This window comes from Papaver somniferum, chromosome 8 (assembly GCF_003573695.1).
Source record: "Papaver somniferum cultivar HN1 chromosome 8, ASM357369v1, whole genome shotgun sequence".
In the NCBI taxonomy this organism is placed as follows: domain Eukaryota; kingdom Viridiplantae; phylum Streptophyta; class Magnoliopsida; order Ranunculales; family Papaveraceae; genus Papaver; species Papaver somniferum.
Genome location: NC_039365.1, coordinates 1,875,404 through 1,898,164, shown reverse-complemented (window position 1 = coordinate 1,898,164; position 22,761 = coordinate 1,875,404). Strand labels below are relative to the sequence as shown.

The 22,761-nt window shown below is 37.8% G+C and overlaps 2 protein-coding genes and 1 pseudogene across 2 annotated transcripts; 2 read left to right on the top strand and 1 right to left on the bottom strand.

Moving 5' to 3' along the window:
• Positions 1-6,178: 6,178 nt before the first annotated feature.
• Positions 6,179-7,303, bottom strand: LOC113304167 (F-box protein CPR1-like). The gene has a single exon (XM_026553226.1). The coding sequence runs from the start codon at positions 7,301-7,303 to the stop codon at positions 6,179-6,181; it is 1,125 nt and encodes a 374-aa protein (XP_026409011.1).
• A 6,651-nt stretch (positions 7,304-13,954) lies between these two features.
• Positions 13,955-14,566, top strand: LOC113304166 (OPA3-like protein). The gene has a single exon (XM_026553224.1). It carries the CDS (start codon positions 13,955-13,957, stop codon positions 14,564-14,566), a length of 612 nt encoding a protein of 203 aa, XP_026409009.1.
• Positions 14,567-18,298: 3,732 nt separating this feature from the next.
• On the top strand, positions 18,299-22,761 carry LOC113304165 (annotated as a pseudogene).

Below are 22,761 nucleotides of genomic sequence, written 5' to 3'. Positions count from 1 at the left end.
AGAGCTCGTACTCATTTCGATTCACCAGCGTAAATTTTGCTTGCATTAATGTGACGGACTTAGTTCATGAATACATAAAGGATGCCAACGGGTAATCCAAATATCCAATTCAACAGAGTTATCAAACAAATCTTTCGGATAAGATGCTAAAAAGAATGAATGATAACTGTTGGAAAATAAATGGGTTTCACAAAGGATGAATGACACAGAGAAGAAATTGTTGCACTCCAAAACTTTCAAGGCTTGTATAAATTTCTTTTAGACAAATATTTCTACCCTCCCAATAACAATTGGCGATTACAACAGGTATGCGAAATATTGCCTTCAGGATACAATGAAAGCCCTGCAACGAAAACTGAATTCAAGGTTTGTACCCCTTGATTCAATCAAGAACACACAAAGAGATTTCTGATGATGTTTTTTTTTGAAATAGAGAAAACAGATTGATTTTTCTTATATGTTAAACGAAACTGGGAGAAGCTATTTATAAAGGGTTTTGCACCTGTTGGGAATAGGTTTTTTATTCGCCAACAGGTTTCTATTCACGAAACGTCAGGTTCCTTCATCAACAGACATCAATGGTGTCTTTTGGATTCGAAATTTTCGAACAGGCTTTTATCGGCCAAATAAAACCTTCAGTTCAAAATCGACCACAGCCTGGGGGGCGATGCCCCCCAGGACCCCCCTTTGGTTAGCGGCGTTGAAAATATTCCAACAATAACTCATGGTGCTGATTACTTCACGTCCTTCGATTGAAAAACAAGATTAAGGTGGGATTTAACAAAACTAGGATGAGAAATTGGTTCAAACCAAGTATGATTTCATTGGAGCTTTAAAAACATGTCATGATACAGCTCTTCTAGAAAGCTAGACATTGCTTCTTTCTCCTTTACTCGGAATTTCAGAGGCAAACCAAACTAGGGTTTGGTTTTGTAGCTCAAAAAAACGATTTTAAAACCTATATACCAAAATATTGGTTCATTCGGGTTTATGAGTCAGTCTTGAAACAACTATTTATAGTTTTGGAAGGATGCCTTCTGTTATTTCTGCAAATCTTGAAATATTAGGATGGCGTCCAGATAAAGGTGGTAATGGTCATAGGAAAAGTCTCAAATTTTACAGAAGTGTTTGTGTTTTTTTGTCAGTGATTCAATTTTGGCATATTCTTCCCCTTTATATAATGACAGACTTAGTTCATGAAGGTCAAGTAAATTGTTCGCCAATTTCAAGTAATCTTGGTCATGCCAAAAAAGATTCCGCGTTAGAAAAAACATCGTAAAAAGGTTGTGACAGAGAAAATGAAAATATTTACTTCATTGTATTCACAGATCGAGATAATATAAAACAAAACAAAGAATAAATTTCAGTTTCGAGACAGTAGATTTTTAGCGATGATAATAAATACACAAGAAGGAATAATGATATTCCATCTTATTGTTTTTGTTAGGCATGCTCCCATGATTCTATCAATCGTTCTGATTTTTGCTCTTTCCTTCATGTAGGTACCCGAGTTGAGAGAGACAGGCTTTCAACATAATTCTCGATCCCATACACTTGCTTCAGACGTATTAGTTCTCTAGCGGTTCCATGCACCGTGTCATATAAAACTAAATTAAAATCCGAAGTTAATAAAATATCACCATTTTTGAAAGTCCACATCAGCCTCAAAGGGGAATTTATCATTCTGTCAATGGCAATGACGTAACGTTTATTCCATGATTCTTCCACTTCATAATTTTCCATCATCCACACTTCCAACCGAACCCAAAATATACCCACAACAACACTAAGATATCCTTCCAACCCTAGCAACTTCCTAAAAAAATGTTTATTCTCTAAGTTAGATTCTTCTGGCAGTTGTAGTTCTACGAATTCCTCCTTGGTAGTATCCAAAGAGACTAGTATAAGTTTAGAGAAGTCTTGGACTCGGGTTACTAATAAATTGTAAATTTTGTTGACAAGTACCCCTGGCCCATACCAACTCTTATAAAGGTTAGTCTGTATGCATTTCCATGAATTAGATCTTAACGTGTAAACAGCCACTGAAAGGCATTCACAATAGCTTACACTTACAACCATATAATCATCATCAGAATTATAATCATAGGCAAAAGTAATATAATCACCCTTCTGCTTAAATGGTGAATCAGGTATTGCTTTGTACTCTGTAGTAGCTGGGTTACAAAGACAAAGGAATCCTTTGTCATTACCCTTATTTAACCATAAGCAAACCAAACCATCACAAGAACTCAACAGCCACCAAGCACATTTATTTAATTTGAACGGATAATCCAATTCAACTCAGTTATCATACAAATCTTCCGAAGATGATGATAATGAACGATAACTCTTGGAGCAGAGTCCATAACCTTTTCTATCGCCACAATATTGAAATATGAAACTGTTGGTTTTAGTCGGTTGTGATAGTTTGACTTTTGGTAAAACTCTACCTTGTTAAAACTTGTTCCTAAAGTTTAGGAATTCAGGGACTAAGTTAGAGAAACTTGTTTCCAAAGTAATTTTCTTAAGGGTCAAGTTTGTTTCTCTATATATAGGACTAGAATTGTAGGGTTGTAGATAATCCAACCTAGAAGATTGGAAAAACCTTGTGCTCAGGTTTTTGGTCTCTTTGTAAGGGAGGGTCGTGTGCTACTGTGAAGGTCAATATCGGTGAGGGAGAAAAACTTGTAGAGAGAGGATTTTTGGTGTTCTAGTGTTAAGGGGTTGGGGCTTTGTCCTAGACCTAGTTTCTAGGGTTTCCATGTTTCTCCTCTGTTACTAACAACTATGAAGACGGCGTAGAAGAGAAGACATGAGGATGGTTCGATGAATGGTTAGAGAATTGGATTCTATGGTTTCTTCGATGTTGTTCTCGGGTATGTCTTTTTAACTCTTTGGTTCTTGTCTTGGGTTTCAGAAAGAGCACGTAATGGTCTTTGATTTAATGAAAGTTTTTCTGGTGGTGTTGGCCGTGGATGTAGCCTGTAAAGGTGAACCACGTATATCTTCTGTTGTGGTTGTGTGTTTGTTTATCTTCTGTCTCTCTCTATTTATCTCTCCATATTTGGTCCAAATCACCAATTGCCCTTTGTGATCCTGATTTCCGCTGCGCTCGGGGTGCCAATTTTCCCAACAATTGGTATCAGAGCCATGGACGGGCTGGTGTGATTTAACCTGTTACTAAATGATGGTTTATTATTCGGGTGGAGAAATATGTTTTGAAGATAATGTTTCAATCGGTGTTTACACAAACATGGGTTTGTGATGTGATTTATAAATCAGAGAGGTTCAACTTGGTAGAAGTTTATGTTCTTCGTTTAGTTTTATGATGTAGTATGCGATGCAAAATAAAATTGAATGGGGGTGGAATACATATTTACTTCTTAAAGGGTGTTAGTGACCATACACCATAAATAATTGGTGACAAAGTTTGAAGAAAGGATGGGGCTGTGAGGTCTCATGTAGAAGCAAGTCCGACAATGTTTCGAAGTTATGCACGAGATATTATAGATTTATGTTCTTAAGTCTATGTTAAAGTATTCTTGATGGCTTGCACGGAATATCAAGAATGTCCTGATCTCGAAATCATGTATCACAATAATATGGGAATTCACACGGTATATATTCTGAGCGAGTATGCTAGGTGTGATGGTGGTAAGAGTATGTCAGATTGGTGATGCCTTGGGAATCGCTCAAAGGATTAAGCCTGTTAATCACAATGGAGGTGTCTGATGGTTTGTTTCGGAACACGGTAATCATGACATGTGCTAGAGTATGATATTGAATCTAATTTTTCCTTTCTGGGTTAGAGTTCAATATGTTGTTAGCTTACTGGTTTGGTGGAGCTAGTTGTGATTCTGATGGATGGTTCTCTTGTTGATCAGTTGTAGTGGTAGAAGATTTTCATGGTGTTTGTGAAGCGTGGCCAGTTTCACAAGTATTCTTCAAGAAGAAGATGGTTTTAAGACTTTTATCAACTTCATGGTGTTTTGATCGAAGAGATGGTTCTACGAAGATGGAAGTTCGGGTTTGAGCTTCAAAAGTGATTCTACGGGTATATAGAGATGGTGAATAACTCTGGTGGAAGATGGAGGTGGTTTCCTGTGATCGTCTCATGCTTGAAAGCATGATCCAAGGTGGAGAATTCTTGGTTTTAGTCGGTTGTGATAGTTTGACTTTTGGTCAAACTCTACCTTGTTAAAACTTGTTCCTAAAGTTTAGGAATTTAAGGGCCAAGTTAGGGAAACTTGTTTCCAAAGTAATTTTCTTAAGGGCCAAGTTTGTTTCTCTATATATAGGACTAGAATTGTAGGTTTGTAGATAATCCAACCTAGAAGATTGGAAAAACCTTGTGCTTAGGTTTTTGGTCTCTTTGTAAGGAAGGGTCCTGTGCTACCGTGAAGGTCAATATCGGTGTGGGAGAAAAACTTGTAGAGAGAGGATTTTTGGTGTTCTAATGTTCAGGGTTTGGGGATTTTCCCTAAACCTATTTTCTAGGGTTTCCATGTTTCTCCTCTGTTAGTAACAGATATGAAGACGGTGTAGAAGAGAAGACATGAGGCTGATTCGATGAATGGTTAGAAAATTGGATTATATGGTTTTTTCGACGGTGTTCTCGGGTATTTTTGTTAACTCTTTGGTTCTTGTTTTGGGTTTCGGAAAGAGCATATAATGGTCTTTGATTTAATGAAAGTTTTTCTGGTTGTGTTGGCCGTGGATGTAGCTGTAAAGGTGAACCACGTATATCTTGTGTTGTGGTTATGTGTTTGTTTATCTTTAGTCTCTCTCTCTTTATTTCTCCATGTTTGGTTCAAATCGCTAATTGCCCTTTGTGATCCTGATTTCCGCTGTGCTCGGGGTGCCAATTTTCCTAACAGAAACTAGGGTAATCGACGTTTTTCTAGATAAAAAGATTAAGTTGGGATTTGACAAAAATAGGATCAGAAATTAGCTTAAACCAAAACTTGCAAACACACTTACATGTAAGTAATGATTTCAACCTGAAGAAGATGTCTTGGTGGAGTTCTTCCGGAAGGTTAGGCATTTCTTCTTCTTCACCTTGCAATTTGAGAGACAAAACAACTAGGGTTTCAAACAACTCTTTTTAAAACCTATGTGTACGGCAAGATATGGGTTTATGGTTAGTTTTAAACTGACCGATTTAGGTTAGAGGAAATTATGCTCAAGGCCCAACGTACACTTGATTATCGTTGACAAATAGAGTATTCTTCGAAACAGGTCAGTGGTGCTCTCTCCTCTCCAGGCAAGGACCCGGATGACAAAATTTGGAACGCGATAAAGGGGGGGGGGGGGGGGGGGGGGGGGGGGGGGGGGGGGGGGGGTGATGTGGGTGGGGGGCGGTTATGCTCGTAGAGATGAAGAAAGAATGTACTGTCCCGGTTGCCCTTGGGAAGGTATTTTATTAAACTCCAGTTTGGTCTTGAACATTTCAGTCAAGACCACCAAATGCTTTTTCTGGGACTTCAAAACAAATTCATGAAGAAACTTCTTGTCTGAACTTTTTTTCTCTGGTGTATATATAGTTTGGATCGAGCAACAGAAATGGGCTTTATCACTCAAGTCCCTAATGCATGTTCCCAATCTCCTTGCTAGGAGATTTATTTATGTTTACTGCACTTATATATTGTTTAAATCCCTAATGCATGACTATTAATAGTTTAACCATTATTCTTCAACATTATTCCAAAATTTGTCAATATTTGGTCCTCCTTTGCAAAATTATATTTTCTATAATAGGATTCAGACTGTATATGTCATGTATATTAGATTGAAAAACTAGAGGTATATCAGGTGAACATGACAAGGTCTTTCAGATACCTACATATGAAGGGAATGATAACGGATTTATAAACATGACCTGATATTGTTAGAAGAACTTCGAAGGGTCGAATAATAAAAAGAATCATATGCAACAAAACAAAGAATATATATTGTGAATTCCTCTTCCATGCTTGTTAACTACAGATGAGAATATATGGAGACAATGATACCCACTTTGATATCAATAACAAAAATATAAAGAAAAATAAGGTAAACTGAAATTCTGCTATTGCTCTAGACTGGATATATTTAGTAGCTTGTCAACAAGGAAAAAAAAGTTGCAAAACCAAATCAGCCATGCATGATAAACAGTGCACAAGAGGAATAATGACATATTTCATCTGCTTCTGCTTCTTTTTCGTGTTTCTTTTCCTATTATATTTGCTCTTTCCTTGGCATAAGTACCAGAGTTGAGTGAAACTAGGCTTTCGATATAGTTCTCAATATCATACACTTGCCTCATATGTTTAAGTTCTCTAGCAATTCCATGCACCGTGTCATATAAGAAAAAAGTTTTGTAGCTCCTTGCCCTCAATAGAATGTCGCCGTTCTTGAGAGACCACACCAGAGACAAGGAAGAGTCACAGAAAATTCGGTTTTGGGCAATGAGACAGCGTTTAGTCCATGATTTACGAACTCCATAACTCTGCATCACCCATACTTCCCAACAAACCCCAATTACATTCACAAGTACACCAAGACACCCTTCCAACACTCCCAAGTTCACAAACAAATGATTATGCTCTAAAGGTTCATTCGGTAATTGCAATTCTACGAATTTCTGGTAGCTGATATCTAAAGAGATTATAGCTTTGCAGAAGTGTCGGCCTTGAGTTTCAACTAACCAATGTGGAATTCCATTGACAAATAACCCATACATAAGCTCATAGGGGGTTCGGATGGTGTTCCATGAATTTGACTTTAATGTATAGACAGCCATGGATAACGAACTACAGCATAGCAACATGTAATCGTCAGCCTTGTAATCATAACCAAACGCCCAGTGAGTGATTGGTTGAGCAATATGCTTACCTGGTGGATCAGGTATGATTTTGTATTCTGTAGTAGCTGGGTTCCAAATACAAACGGATTCATAACTAGTAGCGCTATCTAACAACAAGCAAACCAAACCATTGCAAGAACCCAACAACGGAAAATATTGTAAAGAATTGAATTGGTAATCCAATTCAACAGAATTATCATGCAGATGTTCTGTACGAGTTGCTGATAATGATAACTGATCACTTATGGAGCAGATTACGTGACCTCTCTTCATATGATACGAAGTAAATATGAGACGAGGGTTATTTGCTTGGGCAGCAAGATTAAGATGCGATTCGATAAAACTAGGATCAGAAATCAGTTCAAACCAAGTCTCGCAAACATACTTACATGCAAGTAATGATTTCATTGGTAACCTTAAAAAGATGTCATAATAGAGCTCTCTTGGAAGGCTAGACATTGCTTCTTCCTTATCCTCAATAGGGTTATGATGTTCTCTTTTTAATTCATAGATCTCTATTAAAAGCTATATATATATATATATAGGCAAGCTATATATACGGCAAGATATTGTTAAGATGCTTTTTATGCGGCTATAATGTAAAGTTTTTAAGTGCCTGTGCTGCATAAACACCTTAATGGGTAATAGAGACATCAGTTCTAACCTTAAAAATATTTTCAGGAGAGAACGTTTTCTGGAAGGCTTAACATATCTGCCATCTGTTCTTCGACTAATAGTGTGAAAACGAGAAGGCAAGGTTTCAAGGGAAGTTCTTCGAAACCCAAATTCCACAAAGAAGAAAAGCAAATTACTAGATGGTAATGTTAGGATGTAAACAACAAAATTTGATGTGAGCAACAAAATCTCAATTTAGAGTTTAAGCAACAAATATTTAAGTATATATTTATTGTTAGTCTATTTATAAATGCAAACAGTACATGAATTTTTCTCATTACCAAACATATATTCCCTCCGTACCTATTATATAGACGGAATTTCTATTTTTCCTTGTACCATTATATTGGCGGAGTCCAAATTTCAAGACGGTTTTTTACTTGTATTACCCTATTTATTTGTTTGGGAATCATTACAATTGAACCTATGTCTCTAATATTGGGAATATAATTAATGATAAAACAGAAAAAAACATAGAAATATATAAAATCAATAAAAATTTCTTAATCTAAGAGAATTGATCCCTCTACAACTCCTATATACGTGGTACGGAGGGAATATAAACTAAGAATGTATAATTTCTTGGCGGTCAGCGGTTAAATTTTAAAAATTACAAGAATCTATACTCTTTACTGCCCGGTCTACGGTCATAGCACGTTTTTCAAATTAATTAAGAATGTTCTCAAAAAAAAACCAAAACATGCTTGCTCGGTTCCTCCATTTACGTTCACTTTGCCGATCCCATCCTCCCCAAAGGATGTCAAAACAAATGGTGACGTGCGAAGGAATTCATATTGCATTGATGAATATGACTTTGGAAACACTACTTTAAAACATTCAACTACAATTGTATTCTAATTTCAAAATTATCATGATCTTGGAAACACAAATATAAAAGGGTTTGCTTTTTTTATTTTCACAAAATTAGTTAAAAAGACCAAAATCAATAATTTTTGGGTAAAAAAGACATCTAGGTTTTGATACTGTTTAAATGGAATTTTTTTTTAAAATAGCCAGGATGTTAACAGTTTCATCTAGGACTGTCAATGGAAGAATATCCGTCGGATATTTAGAAATCCGATATCCGACAGGTTAAGCACTACCGGATATTCGATATCCGATAATATCCTATAGGATATCAAAATCAGATATCGATTCCGATAGGCTAAGCTGTCTGATATCCGATAAATATCCAATAATATCCAGTTATAACAAAAAAGCTTAAAAACCCTTGTAAAACATTTTCATGATTGACACTTATCGGATATTTATCCGACAATATCCGATACTAGACTTGAAATCAGGATAAATTACAAATAAGTTCCTATACTATCGGATATTAACATTTCGGATGAGGTCTAATCCGTTTCCGATATGTTAAGAAAGAAATATCCGATAAAATATCCAATCCAATATCCGATATCCGATAAAACGGATAAAATCCTATAGGATCTCGAATACTCGGAAACGGATAATGGACACCAGACAAATATGACAGGCCTAGTTTCATCTTACCCATTTTCAAATACTTTTTCTTATTTTTAATTTACATCGTCATGCATCCAGTTTCATCCTCGCTATTTTTTAAATTTAAGTCAGGATGAATCCAGTTTCATCTTTGCTATTTTTTTTTTGTCCATTTCACCCGTAATAATTTTTACTTGTCCGTTAGAACCATATTTTAAAAATATTTGGACAAATGACCCGTTTTTCCTTTTTTTTTTTTTTTTTAAAACTTAAACAAAGACTTTTTATTAACTCAAATATCTAGGAATGCCAGACATGATAAATCTTGAAATAAAAGGAGGGGGCTTCTCTAACAAGATTGACTAGTTTATTAACGCAACTGCACTGCTAACTATCTAAAAACTTAAGAGATGAGATAATACACAAGACCTAGATAGTCTGTTGACATTATTAATCTTCTTACTCCAACTGATTGGAAGGTGCTTCTAGAGCTGCAAGTGACTCCAGATGCTCTGACCCTAGCTGCTCTGTACAATCATTATTTTAACAAACTAATGCTGCTCTGTCCAATGATGATCTGCTCCGTTTGATCCTGTTGTTGTTCTTCTTAGAGCAACTGCAGTGGACGACCAGACCTATAATTATGGTTCATGGACGAGACGCAACGGGACGGAGTAAAGACTAAAATCTGGACCAAAACCAAATTCCAGATCATATTTGGTCTGGGATCAAGACCAAAACTATATATAGTGGAGCGGATGTATAATTACCGTTTGTTATCGGGCGTGTATATAATCTACGCCTGTTGTCAAACGTACGTAAAGTCACCGCCCCATAAAGAGGCGTGTATATAAGTTACGCCTGGTTCAGGCGTTGCTGAAATGTTCGCCCGTTGGGACGTTGCTAACGTTTACGCCCCACGCCAGGCGTTCATAAAATTAACGCCCCATTGAGACGAAGATTATACATACGTCCCAGCCCGACGTTGATATTGTTAACGCCCCACGCCAGGCGTTTATATAGTTAACGCCCCACGGATGAAACAAACGTCTGCCTGGATATTCCACTACGCGTGAACACATAGGAATAGGATGGCTTGAAGATGGATGACAATTGACATGTAGAGTATTTCCAACCCAAACAAGTTTAATCCTTCCAAATCAGATTATAATAAGGTTTCCTAATTTGGACGGTCCGTTTTTCGGAAAAGCCTATAAATAAAAGCTTGTGTGGCATTATATATATATCTTAAAAGTTGCATTGATAAATTTTCTCTCAGAAGAAAATTGCGTCGTTATTGTTCTTCAATGGAGGGAAATTTAGCATCATCAGCATCAGAGGGCCAACGATCATTATTAGAAGAGAGAAGTAAACGTCCTCTCCCACCACCTCCAAAAGCCGCACCCTGGCTTGTTTTTCAACATGGAAAAGGTATGAAACACCAGGCTTTCTATAATCCACGCGAACCCAACGAGAAAATAAGCACAAAATCTATACCGGAACTAGGTGGAACGGAAAGATGTATTGGCAAAAGCCTTGTCATCAGGGATGGTTAGTTATTCTCGATAAGACAGATGATCAAACCAGTGACTGTTTTTTGTGGAATACTCTCTCAATGGAGTCTATTCAATTACCTAACTTACTTACGGATTATGAGATCTATGATTGTGTTCTGACATTGCCGCCAAGTAACGATCGTAGAGAATTTACGGTTTTTTTCCTCCTGGTTGATGAGGCTACTTCTAAACACTTGCTTGTATTCAGTCACCCTGGAGCCGAACAATGGCAACCCAAGTGCTTGGATGCACATGATGAAGGCCTTATTGTTCATTCTCTTCATTACTTGAAAGGTAAGTTGTACGTTTTCTGTTACTCAGATTGGCACCTAGAGATTGAACTAAAACAACAACAATACAGATCAAATCCTCACTGTAAGGCGATTCCCAGTACCGCACTACCCATTTTTCCCACATGCCGCAGGATCCACGATTTCATCTGTATTTGTTTATCTGGAATCTTTTGATCATATCTTCCAAGTTCACATTTACTTCAGTGAAAGAAGTATCTATGCACCTCATGCACCCGCCTCAGCAGTTCAAGTCTTGAGGCTGGATTTATCTTTAATGGCTTGGGTGGAGGTGAGAAGTTTAGGTGATGATGTACTCTTCATTGGCACAGATACAACGTCGTCATATTGCTCCGCCACAGATATGGGTCTTAAAAGGGGTTGCTTGTTTTACACATTACCTGAGGATAAGTCCCTCTACATTTTTGAAGTAGAAGATGATGGTATTACGATTGTCTTTCTGTTTCCAGAGCTACCAACACCATGGTCTTCGGGGAATTGGATAATGATTCATGCGGATAGTACAATGCTTGCAGAGAAAAAGGCGTTGATTATACGTAAGCCTGTTTGAGGCGTTGATTATACGTACGCCTCATTCAGGCGTTGATTATACGTTCGCCACACCAGACATAGATTATACCTACGCCCCTTCTCCGAGCGTGAACTATATGTACGCCTCACAACCAGCGTATTCTTTACCAACGCCCCACAAACAGCGTTAACTATATCTCCGCCTGGCCCAAACGAAGATTATACGCACGCTCCACATGCAAGCGTAGATTATACATCCGCCCGACTAAATATACTCCACTGCCTTAACGTGACACTACAGACTAAACTCAAATTTGATCGTTTGTTTTGGTCTTTGATCTTTGGTTTTGATCGTACCACTGTGGACGCTCTTAGGCATATTAAAATCAGGATCATTATTTTTTATTATTTGCTCGTTCCTTGCCATAAGTACCGGAGTTGAGTGAAACTAGGCTTTCAACCTTCGACATTTTAAGTCGCTCAAAATTGAATGCACCGTGTCATAAACAACAAAATATTTTCCGGCCTGAAACAGAATTTCACCACTCTCCAAAGACCACATCAGCCTCGAGGAATAGGTATTTGTAATTATGTCAGATATAATGACATGAATTTTAGTCCACGAATCTGGAACACCATAAGTCTGCATTACCCAGACTTCCCAACGGACCCCAGTTACATTCACAAGCACACTAAGATACCCTTCATACTCTCCCAGATTCCTAATCCGATGGTTATTCTCTGTAGGTTCTTTTGGAAGTTGCACTTCTACGACTTTCTCATCGTTGACATCCAAAGAGATTAGTAAATTTTTGAAGTCACGGATTTCAGTTAACAATTGTAAGTTCCACTTACAAATGCTCCATACCCACACCAACCACTGAAAAACTCATAGGGGTCGGTTTGGATGTTTTTCCATGAATTTGATATTAACTTATAGATAACCACGGAAAGACTTGCATCTTTTACTAAAGCATTTACCAATATATAGTCGTCAGTCTTATGATCATAACCAAAACTATGGATACCAATCTTCATCTCTGGTGGATAAGGCATTGTTTTGTACTCTGTAGTAACTGGTTCCAGAGAAAGATTATGTGGCCACCATATTTGAGTAAATATGGTGGAGCAAATTATGTGACCTTTCCTCACATGAGTAAATATCAGACCAGGGTCGTTTTTGTTGGAGAAAATGAGTTTTAAGAAAAGGTTTTATGGTTTTGGTGTGGTTTGATCTAATGACCTAAGGGTCTAAGGATACATGTTTTGACCCATGCGACATGCGCGTATTCCATGCACCAAGTCCCTTTTCTACACGGATTTATTTTTTGCTAGTTTTTCTTTAAGAAATTAATTCCAAAATTATTTCTTAAGAGTTTTATTTATGCATAAATTCCTTTTACGTGTTTTACTTGTTTTTGAAGAAAACCAAAACCTAACTTGCTTTGCAAGTATTTCATCCTATAAATACAACTCGAAATTCTGTTTTAAAAAAACACACAAGAAGCAATTCTTTTTATCATCTTCTTCTTTTGTTTGTGCGGCGTTTTACTTCTATTCCCGTTGCTGAGTTCAAGAGTGGGTAACTTGCGTTGTGCTAACTCATCTTCACTGTGAGGGGTTTAGCATTACTCAACTCGAGTATACCCGCAAACTAATGTGTTAAGGACAACTTGTTGAACTTGTGATTCTGGCCTCATCAAGTTGATTCGGTAGAGTTGTCTCGGATTATTTCTTCACATATTAGTTTTTTGATACATCTAACATGCTGTTTATTGTTGCAAGATTCCAACAGTTTTTCTTGACACTAAGATTAAGTTGGGATTTAAAAAAACTAGGAACAGAAATTAGTTCATCCCAAGTCTTACACACACTTACGCACATGTGTTGATCTCGCTGGTATCTTCAAAAGGATTTCAAGGTAGAGATCTTCTGGAAGGCTAGACATTGCTTCTTCTCCTTATGCTTGCTTTTAGAGACAAAACAAAACTAGAGTTTGATTTTCTCTTTCCAGGGTTTTCTTTTTCCTAAGCTCAGAGAGTTCTAATAAGAGCTCAGCTTAGAAACCTATTAAGAGGAGAAATTTTTTGATGGGGGCAAATTTGGATGGGGGCATGAGGGACAAACCAGATATGGACATTTTTCCTTTTTATTTTCAAAAGGTTTCCGACGAATATAACTTCTGATTTAAAACACCCAAATTACCAATCTTTTAAATCTCGGTAATCTTATTAACTTCCTATATTTGTTAAATACCGTCAAAATAAGGAGGACGAGTGTCAATTTCTTAATGGTCCCCCATGCCCCATATGAATTTCCCCCCATCATAAATTTTCTCCTATTAAGTGGTCCATATAAACGGAAAGAACCGCAAAATATTGGTAGAAAAAGTTCATCGGGTTTATGGATCAGTTTTGAAAGCGGTTCATGAATGACCCGAACAACTGCTAACGAGAAAGAGGAAATACATGTACATTGTTGCTGGCTTGGTCAAGGAGTATATCCCGGTTAGACTTTATCATCCCCTTTTCTTCTTCTTCAAGAAACTCTTGGTGTTGCTAGGGTTGTTGATCCTCCAGGTTTGAGATATGATGATGCTCTCTATTGTTAAGCTTGGTTCTCTTGTTTTGAGAACCATATGTAAACCTATTGCTAGTAGACTCAAAGTAGCAACTGGCAAACATCCTAGATTTCGTAGATGCATCATCAATGTTGCCCAGACAAACCACAGGTTTACGACAACCGTGCAAAGACAGATTTATGGTCATGCAACTGATGTTGCGATCCGACCTTTGAATGAAGAGAAAGCTGTTCAAGCTGCTGCAGACCTACTTGGAGAACTATTCGTAGTCTCGGTTGCTGGTTCTGCTATTATATTTGAGGTGCAAAGGAATGCTAGATCTGAAGCAAGAAAAGAGGAGTTACGCAAGCAGGAGCTTGAGGCAATAAAGCAAAAAGAAGAAAATTTACAAAGAGAATTGCAGTTGATTAGAAGGAGACTGGCAGAAGTGGAAAACCTAGCTAAGGCCAGAGGAATCTTAGGTATCTTCAACTTCAGGAACCCTAATGGCAATCAAAACGCCAAATTAGGGTCAGAAGTTCACTCCAACGATGGCCTGCCAGCAACCCATGCTGAACCGGAGACCTTACCACCTGCTCATTCTACTACAGATACCAAGCAAGGTGCTCCACCTGGTCATTAAGATATTCGATCCCGAAATTTGACAGGATATAGTGGCTCGTTGCAAATACTTCCCTTTTCTACTTTCATTTAAACATTTCTTTTCTGCTTAGATTTTCTTTGCACAGGGAAAGGTTTTAATTTTCTATCCTAGGGGATTTTATACGGGGAGCTGCATTTGCAACTATGTTTTATCTTAATAAAGGTAAATAATAGATTGAGTTCTTTTTCACAATTTATCCAGAGTGTCTTGGTTTTTATGTTTACAACTTGATTACCAGTTAATGCGGCCGCCATCAGTCATATTACTCCATTAATAAGCAAGCAGGAGGCTTTTAGACCCCAATAAGATGGTTGAATATGCATAAATACCACCAAGAACAGAACAGAAATTGCATCTGTTTGGCAAAACACCAAAGTTTGGTTCTCTTGCAGTTTTATATTTGGGGTCATTTAAGACTAGATCAAAATCAATAATAGTGAAATCTCTCCATTCCCAAAACACCGCAAAAGCCTCAAATTATCGTGGTAATTTTTAATTCCCTCATGGGTGATGACGTGGTATTTTCTCCATTATTCTCGAACGCCATATACTCCATTAGTTACAGCAGCGAGTACAGAAAGGCAGCCTTTCAACAGTCCAATAGTTGGGAACAACTCGTTTAACATGAGTTTTTTTTAGATGGATAAGGTCTATAAAATCCTCGTTTGAAAATTTCACCAAACCTTCCACCTCTCTACAAATCCTAAGCAACTCCAATGCCGTAGCTGCTCTAGGCCTTGCTTCACTCCGCCGAGGACTTGCAACCGCCAATGTACTCTCCCATTCCTTCTTGAACGACACTTGTGGTATTGATCCACGAGTCAGGAACAACCTGCCAAGTAGGAACAACCCAAGCTACAACAGACAAGAAATGCTCCAAAGGCCATGGCGGTTTAAATTTGGGGCTAAATCCACACATATAGCACCATTATGAACAATCCTGTTAGCCATAGAAGGACTAGCTGTATTTAGTCAAGTCAGTCATCTGGTATTGTTAGCTGTTCTAGTCTATTGCCAAGTAACTCGGTCTCAAGAGTCAGCTATTTACTTGTTCTTATAGTTAGACTGTTGAACTGTTTTCCATTAATCTCTGTAATTACTTGTATGAATCTTCAATATAAATAAGGATTATATGCAGAAGTAGGCCTGGTCTGGACCCTCACTTTCATTGCTAGGCCACTTTTTTATTTCTTGCAAAACTAGGCAAGTTAAACGGATTCCATCCACTTTAACCATCTCGGTCAATTTATCGCGTTGACTTGTCAATATCTCGCCAAAATATCATATAGGGAGATCTCATACATGTGGTAAGATTACTGAAATGTCCTTTACACGTGTGTGTCAGTCACGTGTTCGATCTCATTCATTCTTCTTCTTCTTCTTATCTTCTTCTTCTTTGTTTTCTTCTCCTTCCGTTTTCTTTCTTCTGCTCATTAGTGAAGAGAGGATTTGGAATTAAATTAGGGTTTCACTGAAAAGATTTGTAGGAAGAAATTGATGATGGTTCTGAAATTGATTGAACATGGGAATTCGAGAAAAAGGGTTTGATAGAAATTGAGAAGCAAAGTAGATTAAGGTTCAGTTTGTGAAGAAAGTATTGATGGTGTTTGGCAGTGATGGTTTCGATAATCGAAGGCTAGGGTTGAATTCGAACTGAAATTGGGTTCTTGGTGCTGGTTTTGAATGATTCTGCTGGTGTTGATTGTTCGAATTGGAGATGGATTGACAGAATATGAAGTTAGGGTTTGGATTGAGAAGCTGAGCAGTAAATGAAGAACTGGGTACTGTTGATTTGGTGGATACCGTTGGGATTGAATGGAAGAAATTGAAGTTCTGTGTGTGTGATTCAATGTCAGTTTGTGAAGAAAGTATTGATGGTGTTTGGCAGTGATGGTTTCGATAATCGAAGACTAGGGTTGAATTCGAACTGAAATTGGGTTCTTGGTGCTGGTTTTGAATGATTCTGCTGGTGTTGATTGTTCCAATTGGAGATGGATTGACAGAATATGAAGTTAGGTTTTGGATTGAGAAGCTGAGCAGTAAATGAAGAACTGGGTACTGTTGATTTGGTGGATACCGTTGGGATTGAATGAAAGAAATTGAAATTCTGTGTGTGTGATTCAATGTCAGTTTGTGAAGAAAGCATTGATGGTGTTTGGCAGTGATGGTTTCGATAATCGAAGACTAGGGTTGAATTCGAACTGAAATTGGGTTCTTGGTGTTGGTTTTGAATGATTCTGCTGGTGTTGATTGTTCGAATTGGAGATGGATTGACAGAATATGAAGTTAGGGTTTGGATTGAGAAGCTGAGCAGTAAATGAAGAACTGGGTACTGTTGATTTGGTGGATACCGTTGGGATTGAATGAAAGAAATTGAAATTCTGTGTGTGTGATTCAATGTCAGTTTGTTAAGAAAGCATTGATAGTGTTTGGCAGTGATGGTTTCGATAATTGAAGACTAGGGTTGAATTCGAACTGAAATTGGGTTCTTGGTACTGGTTTTGAATGATTCTGCTGGTGTTGATTGTTCGAATTGGAGATGGATTGACAGAATATGAAGTTAAGGTTTGGATTGAGAAGCTGAGCAGTAAATGAAGAACTGGGTACTGTTGATTTGGTGGATACCGTTGGGATTGAATGGAAGAAATTGAAGTTCTGTGTGTGTGATTCAATGTCAGGTCAATCGAAGAAGAAGAAGATACTGTTAATGTGGATTAAGAGGAATCTGATGCTGCTACTCATTGCAGTGTGACATGAACCGAAGTGTAGAGATTTACATGTGGTGATTTCAGTTGAGGTTAATGGTTTGGTTGCAGCTGCAGTTGAGTGCCAGATGGTTTGTTGGTGGTATATTAATTGCGAGAAAGGTGTCACTGTTGTTGGAAATGAACTGAGTTGCTGGTGATGGATGCTGTGGTGGTCATGTGTTGAGTTGCAATGAAGCTGAGAAAAGAGCATTTGGGTTGTTGTGCTCCAAGGATTGGTGGTGCTGATGTTGCCAAGAGTGAACTCAGAGAAGGTTTAGGTGATGCCTGAGGTTGCAGTTGAGGTAGGAGATGCAGGGATTTGAGTTTGGCAGCAAGGGGATAGTGTTGGTTGGCCTGGAGAGGAGCAGAAAAGTTGAATTAGAGCAGTAAGGTGTTGTGTTTGGTACACAAGAAGGTGGTTGATATTTTTGGTGCTGTGATTTGCTCAAAAGAAGATGGGTTTGCAGTGCTCTTGAGGTGTTGATGCTTCTGGCAGTCGATTGAGCCGGTAGATTTGAAGATATGGTGGTTGCAGTCTTGGTGGTTATCAAGTTACTCAAGGGAGGTGAATTTGTGACAGTGCGTTAAGATGTCTGGAGTTGCAGTGCAGGTGTATGCTGAGCTTAATTAGAACCTGAGAACAAGATGGAAGAAGTGAAGTGCAGGCAATTGGAGTTGCTGCTACAGAAGGTTGTGTATGAACTGTTGCAAGTGGATGGAGCTAAGTAGATGCATTACAGAGAAGGATGAAGTTGTTATAAATTATTGGTTGTGGCAGTGATGGTTGAAACTGTTACGAGAGGAGTTGTGATTGCAATCTGGTGGTGCTCAAGTGGATTGATAGTGGCTCGAGGTGAAGCTGAGTGCTTGGTTTGGTGTTGGCTGCCCTATTGGTACAAGAAGAAGTTGTATGAGCTACGGCTGAAGTTGCGGGTGCATATACATTTGGAGTTAACTGGAACTGATGAATGGATTTGTGAATGCTTGTACTGCCTGGGAATGTGATGAAATTGCAGTGCAGCTGAGAATTACAAGATCAGCAGGTGGAATAAGAGATGAAGCTACAAAATGGCAGTGGTAGCTGCAAGATAGAAGAAATGTTGAGCAGTATGGGTTCAAGAAGCTACTGCAATGAAAATAAGGGATTAGTGGTGTTGTTGTGAATGAGGTCAGGTTGCAAAGAATGTGTGCAGTGTTATGAAATGGAGGTGTTGAACAGAAAATGCAGTGGCTGCAAGAATGAGTGTGGCGATGTTTAATGTGGTAGTACAGATGAAGCTGATTCAGGTGGAATGAAAGGTGCAGCACTGGTTAGGCCTTGGCCTAACTTAGCTGACAAGCTCTCTGACTCAACCTGACTTGGCTGATTTAACTCACTGATATAACATTATATCAGTGATACAAAGGACTGTTAGGTCTTTTTAGTTACACCTAACGGTGCTAACTTTCCATCCATCACTTTTGGTCAAAAATTGCCTAGTCTAGCAATAAATAAAAAAAGTGGCCTAGAAATGAAAAGCACAAAAAAAACGGGCCTATTTTTGTAAAAAGCCCTATAAATAACATTCAAGCCTCCACAGATTTCGTGTGGAAGAAATCACCCAAAACACTTTGTCTAACTTGGTATCAGCCTTGATCCAAGCCACCTTCCGCAAATACATCAGAAAACCAAAAAAAAAAAAAAAACCCTACTTATCAACAATGGCAGACACAACAAACAGTCTACGCCAAGTACAAATCCACCATCTTGTTTCCCTTAAACATAATGATACAAACCATCTCCTTTGGAAAGCTCAATTTAAACCTATTTTAAAGGGTCATGATCTCACTGGTTTCATAGATGGAAGCAAACAAAAACCCGCCAGAACTTTACCAAATAGTGAAGCTATAAACCCCGCGTTTACAGTGTATGAGCAAAAAGATGCACTAATTGTTGGATGGTTGAATTCGACATTAACACCTGAAGTGTAAGTACAGTTGCACGTCTAGACACAACAAGAGAAATATGGGACAAATTGGAATCAGAGTATGCACCAAAGACTTTCGTTCATCAGATCACTAGTGGAAAATGGGTGTTTAGCGACCTACGGCAGAGACCCCCGGTAACAGTAGTTGGGCCGCTGACCCGTAAAAGCAGTCTCTGATATGATAAAAACAAGGAAAAATTCCGAGAGCATTAATAGCCGTCTCAGAATAATTACTATTTTACCCTAAATCTACTACCGATCCCGCGACCCTTCCAAACCGATTCACATTTGATAATTTTTTTATTATTTTATGGAGCATATAAATACTTCTTTCTCTCACCCATTTCCAGTCTTTTTCTTTTTCTTTCTCTTTCTTCTTCTGCTCTTGGTCTCCTCTCTAACCTAAGGAACTGGCTTCATGGAAATGGAGAAATCAATTAAATCGTTGCTCTTAAACATATCCCCTTTCCCCGTCAGGAAGAAATCCATCTATTGTTCTTGAACCATCTTCTTCTTTTCATCTTTGCGGTTTAGGAGAAAACTGAAGAGATCTAGAAAGATCGTGACGAGATGTTGAAATTGAAAGAAGATGAGTTGGAGATTCAAGGGAAAGAACAGCTGAAACTTAAATTGAGTTGACAAAATTGCAGAAGTTGAAGGAATTTAATCCTACTGTGGTATAGCTTTCTTCATCTCTGGTTTTTAAATTTAGGGTTATAAATTTTTCATAACGGGTTTCCATATCTTGATCTTGATTTGATGAATCAGAGTTTCTGATTAGGGGTTTTGATTTTTAGATAAAGGGTTTTCGTTTATTGATCATGAATTGTTGAAATAGAAATTTTGATTTAGGGTTTTGATCTTGATATTTGATTTCTTTTAGATTCAGGGTTTGGATAATTAATAAATTCTGAATTAAGGGTTTCAATTTCTTGATCTTAGATTTCTGAATCTGGGTTTAATTTTGATTTGGGGATTTTTTTTTGTAGGTGCATAGTCTTCCACTAGTTCAATCTCCTGAGATAGAAAGAAGCAGAAGAACCCAGAGATGAAGGACTGTGAAGGTTGTGGTGTGGGATTTGCTCTTGGTCCTCATGTTTTTCGTTCCTGATAACATTATCTCATTATATGGTCTGTGGGTGTATTGACTTGTCTTTTGATTTATGTCAGTAAATGTTCTTTTTTGAACTTAGACTAATTTATTTTTCCTTCTTTCTAGGTTCATAGTTAACGTTCTGAATTCTGTCTTCAAATGCGTGTATAAAATCCTTTAAATTGGTTTATTGCTGCTCTATGCAAACAAATAATATGTTTGCTTCTCATCCTGAAACTCGTACACTGAATTTGCAGGAACATTATCAAACTTTAGATCGGGGTTGTTTCTTCTGGTTCCAGTTATTATACTGCTGGATGCCACAAATACATGGAATGATGTCTGGGTTGAGAGAGGTGAACGCAAATGGTACGGAAAACATTTCCATCTTTTCCTCTTCATTTTCTTTCCAGTACGCTTTGACAAGTATATTTCTCTAATTCTCTTCAGTCTTTGCTTTATATAATTGATGGGTTATTGCAGGTGCATACCGTTACTTGCTGTATTTGTGTGCTATATAACAACACTTACAATATCAGGACTAATGTTCGCTTGGTTCAACCCCTCAGGCCATGACTGCAATCTTAATGTGTTCTTTATTGTCATGACCATCATTCTCGCATTTGGTTTTGTAATTATTACATTGCAGGTATAGAAAATTTTGACTCTTTTCCCCCTGAAATATAGTGAAAGACATCTGATTCAGCATTGCATCAGAGATATTCTTCAATGCTCAATTATAATGCTGTGGGTTTTTGGGGTTGATACAGGCTAATGCAAGTCTTTTGCCATCTTCAGTTATTTCTGTGTACTGTTCGTATGTGCTCTACAGTGCTCTCTCAAGTGAGTCTCGAGATTACGTGTGCAATGGTCTCAACAACAGTTCAAAAGGAGTAACCACGCGTAAGCTAATTCTTGGTATGCTCACAACAGTTATCTCTGTCTTGTACTGTGCTTGCCGGGCTGGATCCTCGTTAAAGTCAGGTACCTTCAAGGCTTCATCTACAGACCCTTTCATAGTAATATGATAAGAACATGCTATCTTTTAGGAAGATATAAACTTCCATTGTAGGATGGTTAAGTTCTGTTCTCTGGCGATAAACAGTCATCAAAAATGGAATTCGTATGTGCCCTCTCAAAACAGCACCATTTTCCTTGTGTTTGTTTCTGACCATGTTTGACCTTTTGGTGTAGGTGACAGAAACCCTTTTGTGAACTTTGAGCAGAGAAAGGACAGAGAACCTGATGCTGTGCCATTTGGTTATTCCTATACATTTTTCCACCTGATTTTCGCGTTCGCTAGCATGCATTCAAACATGCTTATTACAGGTTGGACTGGCTCACCGTCATTCAACTCAGAGTTGATTAATGTTAGCTGGACATCAACTTGGGTTCAAATATGCACTCAATGGGCCACTGCTGTTCTTTATGTTTGGTCTCTTGTAGCTCCTTTGTACTATCCTGATCACGTATTTTTATTCATGGTTCACAGTATCAGCTAATACTCGAGCCTATCAGCTGATACCCGATCATATTGATGCTGACCGGTACTATTTCGGTGCACCTTTATGGAATATAGAGCAATATTAACAGATTCACTCCACAGTTTTTCTTCCATTATATTTTCTTCTTCCAACTTAAGTTCCATCTTTTTCTGTTTTCATTCTGTTATGGGCAGTACATCCTATTAGTTTATATCAGGAATACCAGTAGATGTACCGATCACCTGAAATACTTGTACAAACTAATACTTAGGAGGAAGTTAGAATAATCTAATCCCTGTCACATTAACTTATAAAACTTTTTTTTTGAATTCTGATTTTGCAATTTTTGATTTTAATTTATGTGAATCAATGCTATAAATTTTGAAATTCAAAATCCCCTTCACCTGCTAGACGTACTTCCTTTTTGTGGTGATTTATTTACTTATCATGTGGCTCCTTTAGGTTTTAACGAGTACTTGTTGTTTTGTTATACGTGTTATGACATATTACTATGACATGACAGGCGATCTTGTTGAAATCAGAGGGTGCGTCATTATTAGCACAATTGAAATACATCTGAATTATTTATCTCATTTTTATTGGAAGTACAAATTAATGGTCTTTCCTTACCAGAATGGCACATCTGAATTATTTATCTCATTTTTATTGGAAGTACAACTTAATGGTCTTTCCTTACCAGAATGGTTAGTTTTTCAATTGAAAAATTGGTTTTTTTTGTTGATTCCAGGATGGTTATTGGTCTAATTGTGTGTTGGTTTTCTCTTCTGCAGTTTGGCCTCGTTCTTTAAGGAAATTGAGGTGTGGAAACAAAAGGCAATCTTGAACAAAAGATCAACAGAACTGCACATTAAGTGTTAGAGAA

What these genes read in the sequence shown, in the direction of transcription:
- LOC113304167 (XM_026553226.1), bottom strand. Translation starts at nt 7,303, where the DNA reads ATGTCTAGCCTTCCAAGAGAGCTCTATTATGACATCTTTTTAAGGTTA.
- LOC113304166 (XM_026553224.1), top strand. Translation starts at nt 13,955, where the DNA reads ATGATGCTCTCTATTGTTAAGCTTGGTTCTCTTGTTTTGAGAACCATA.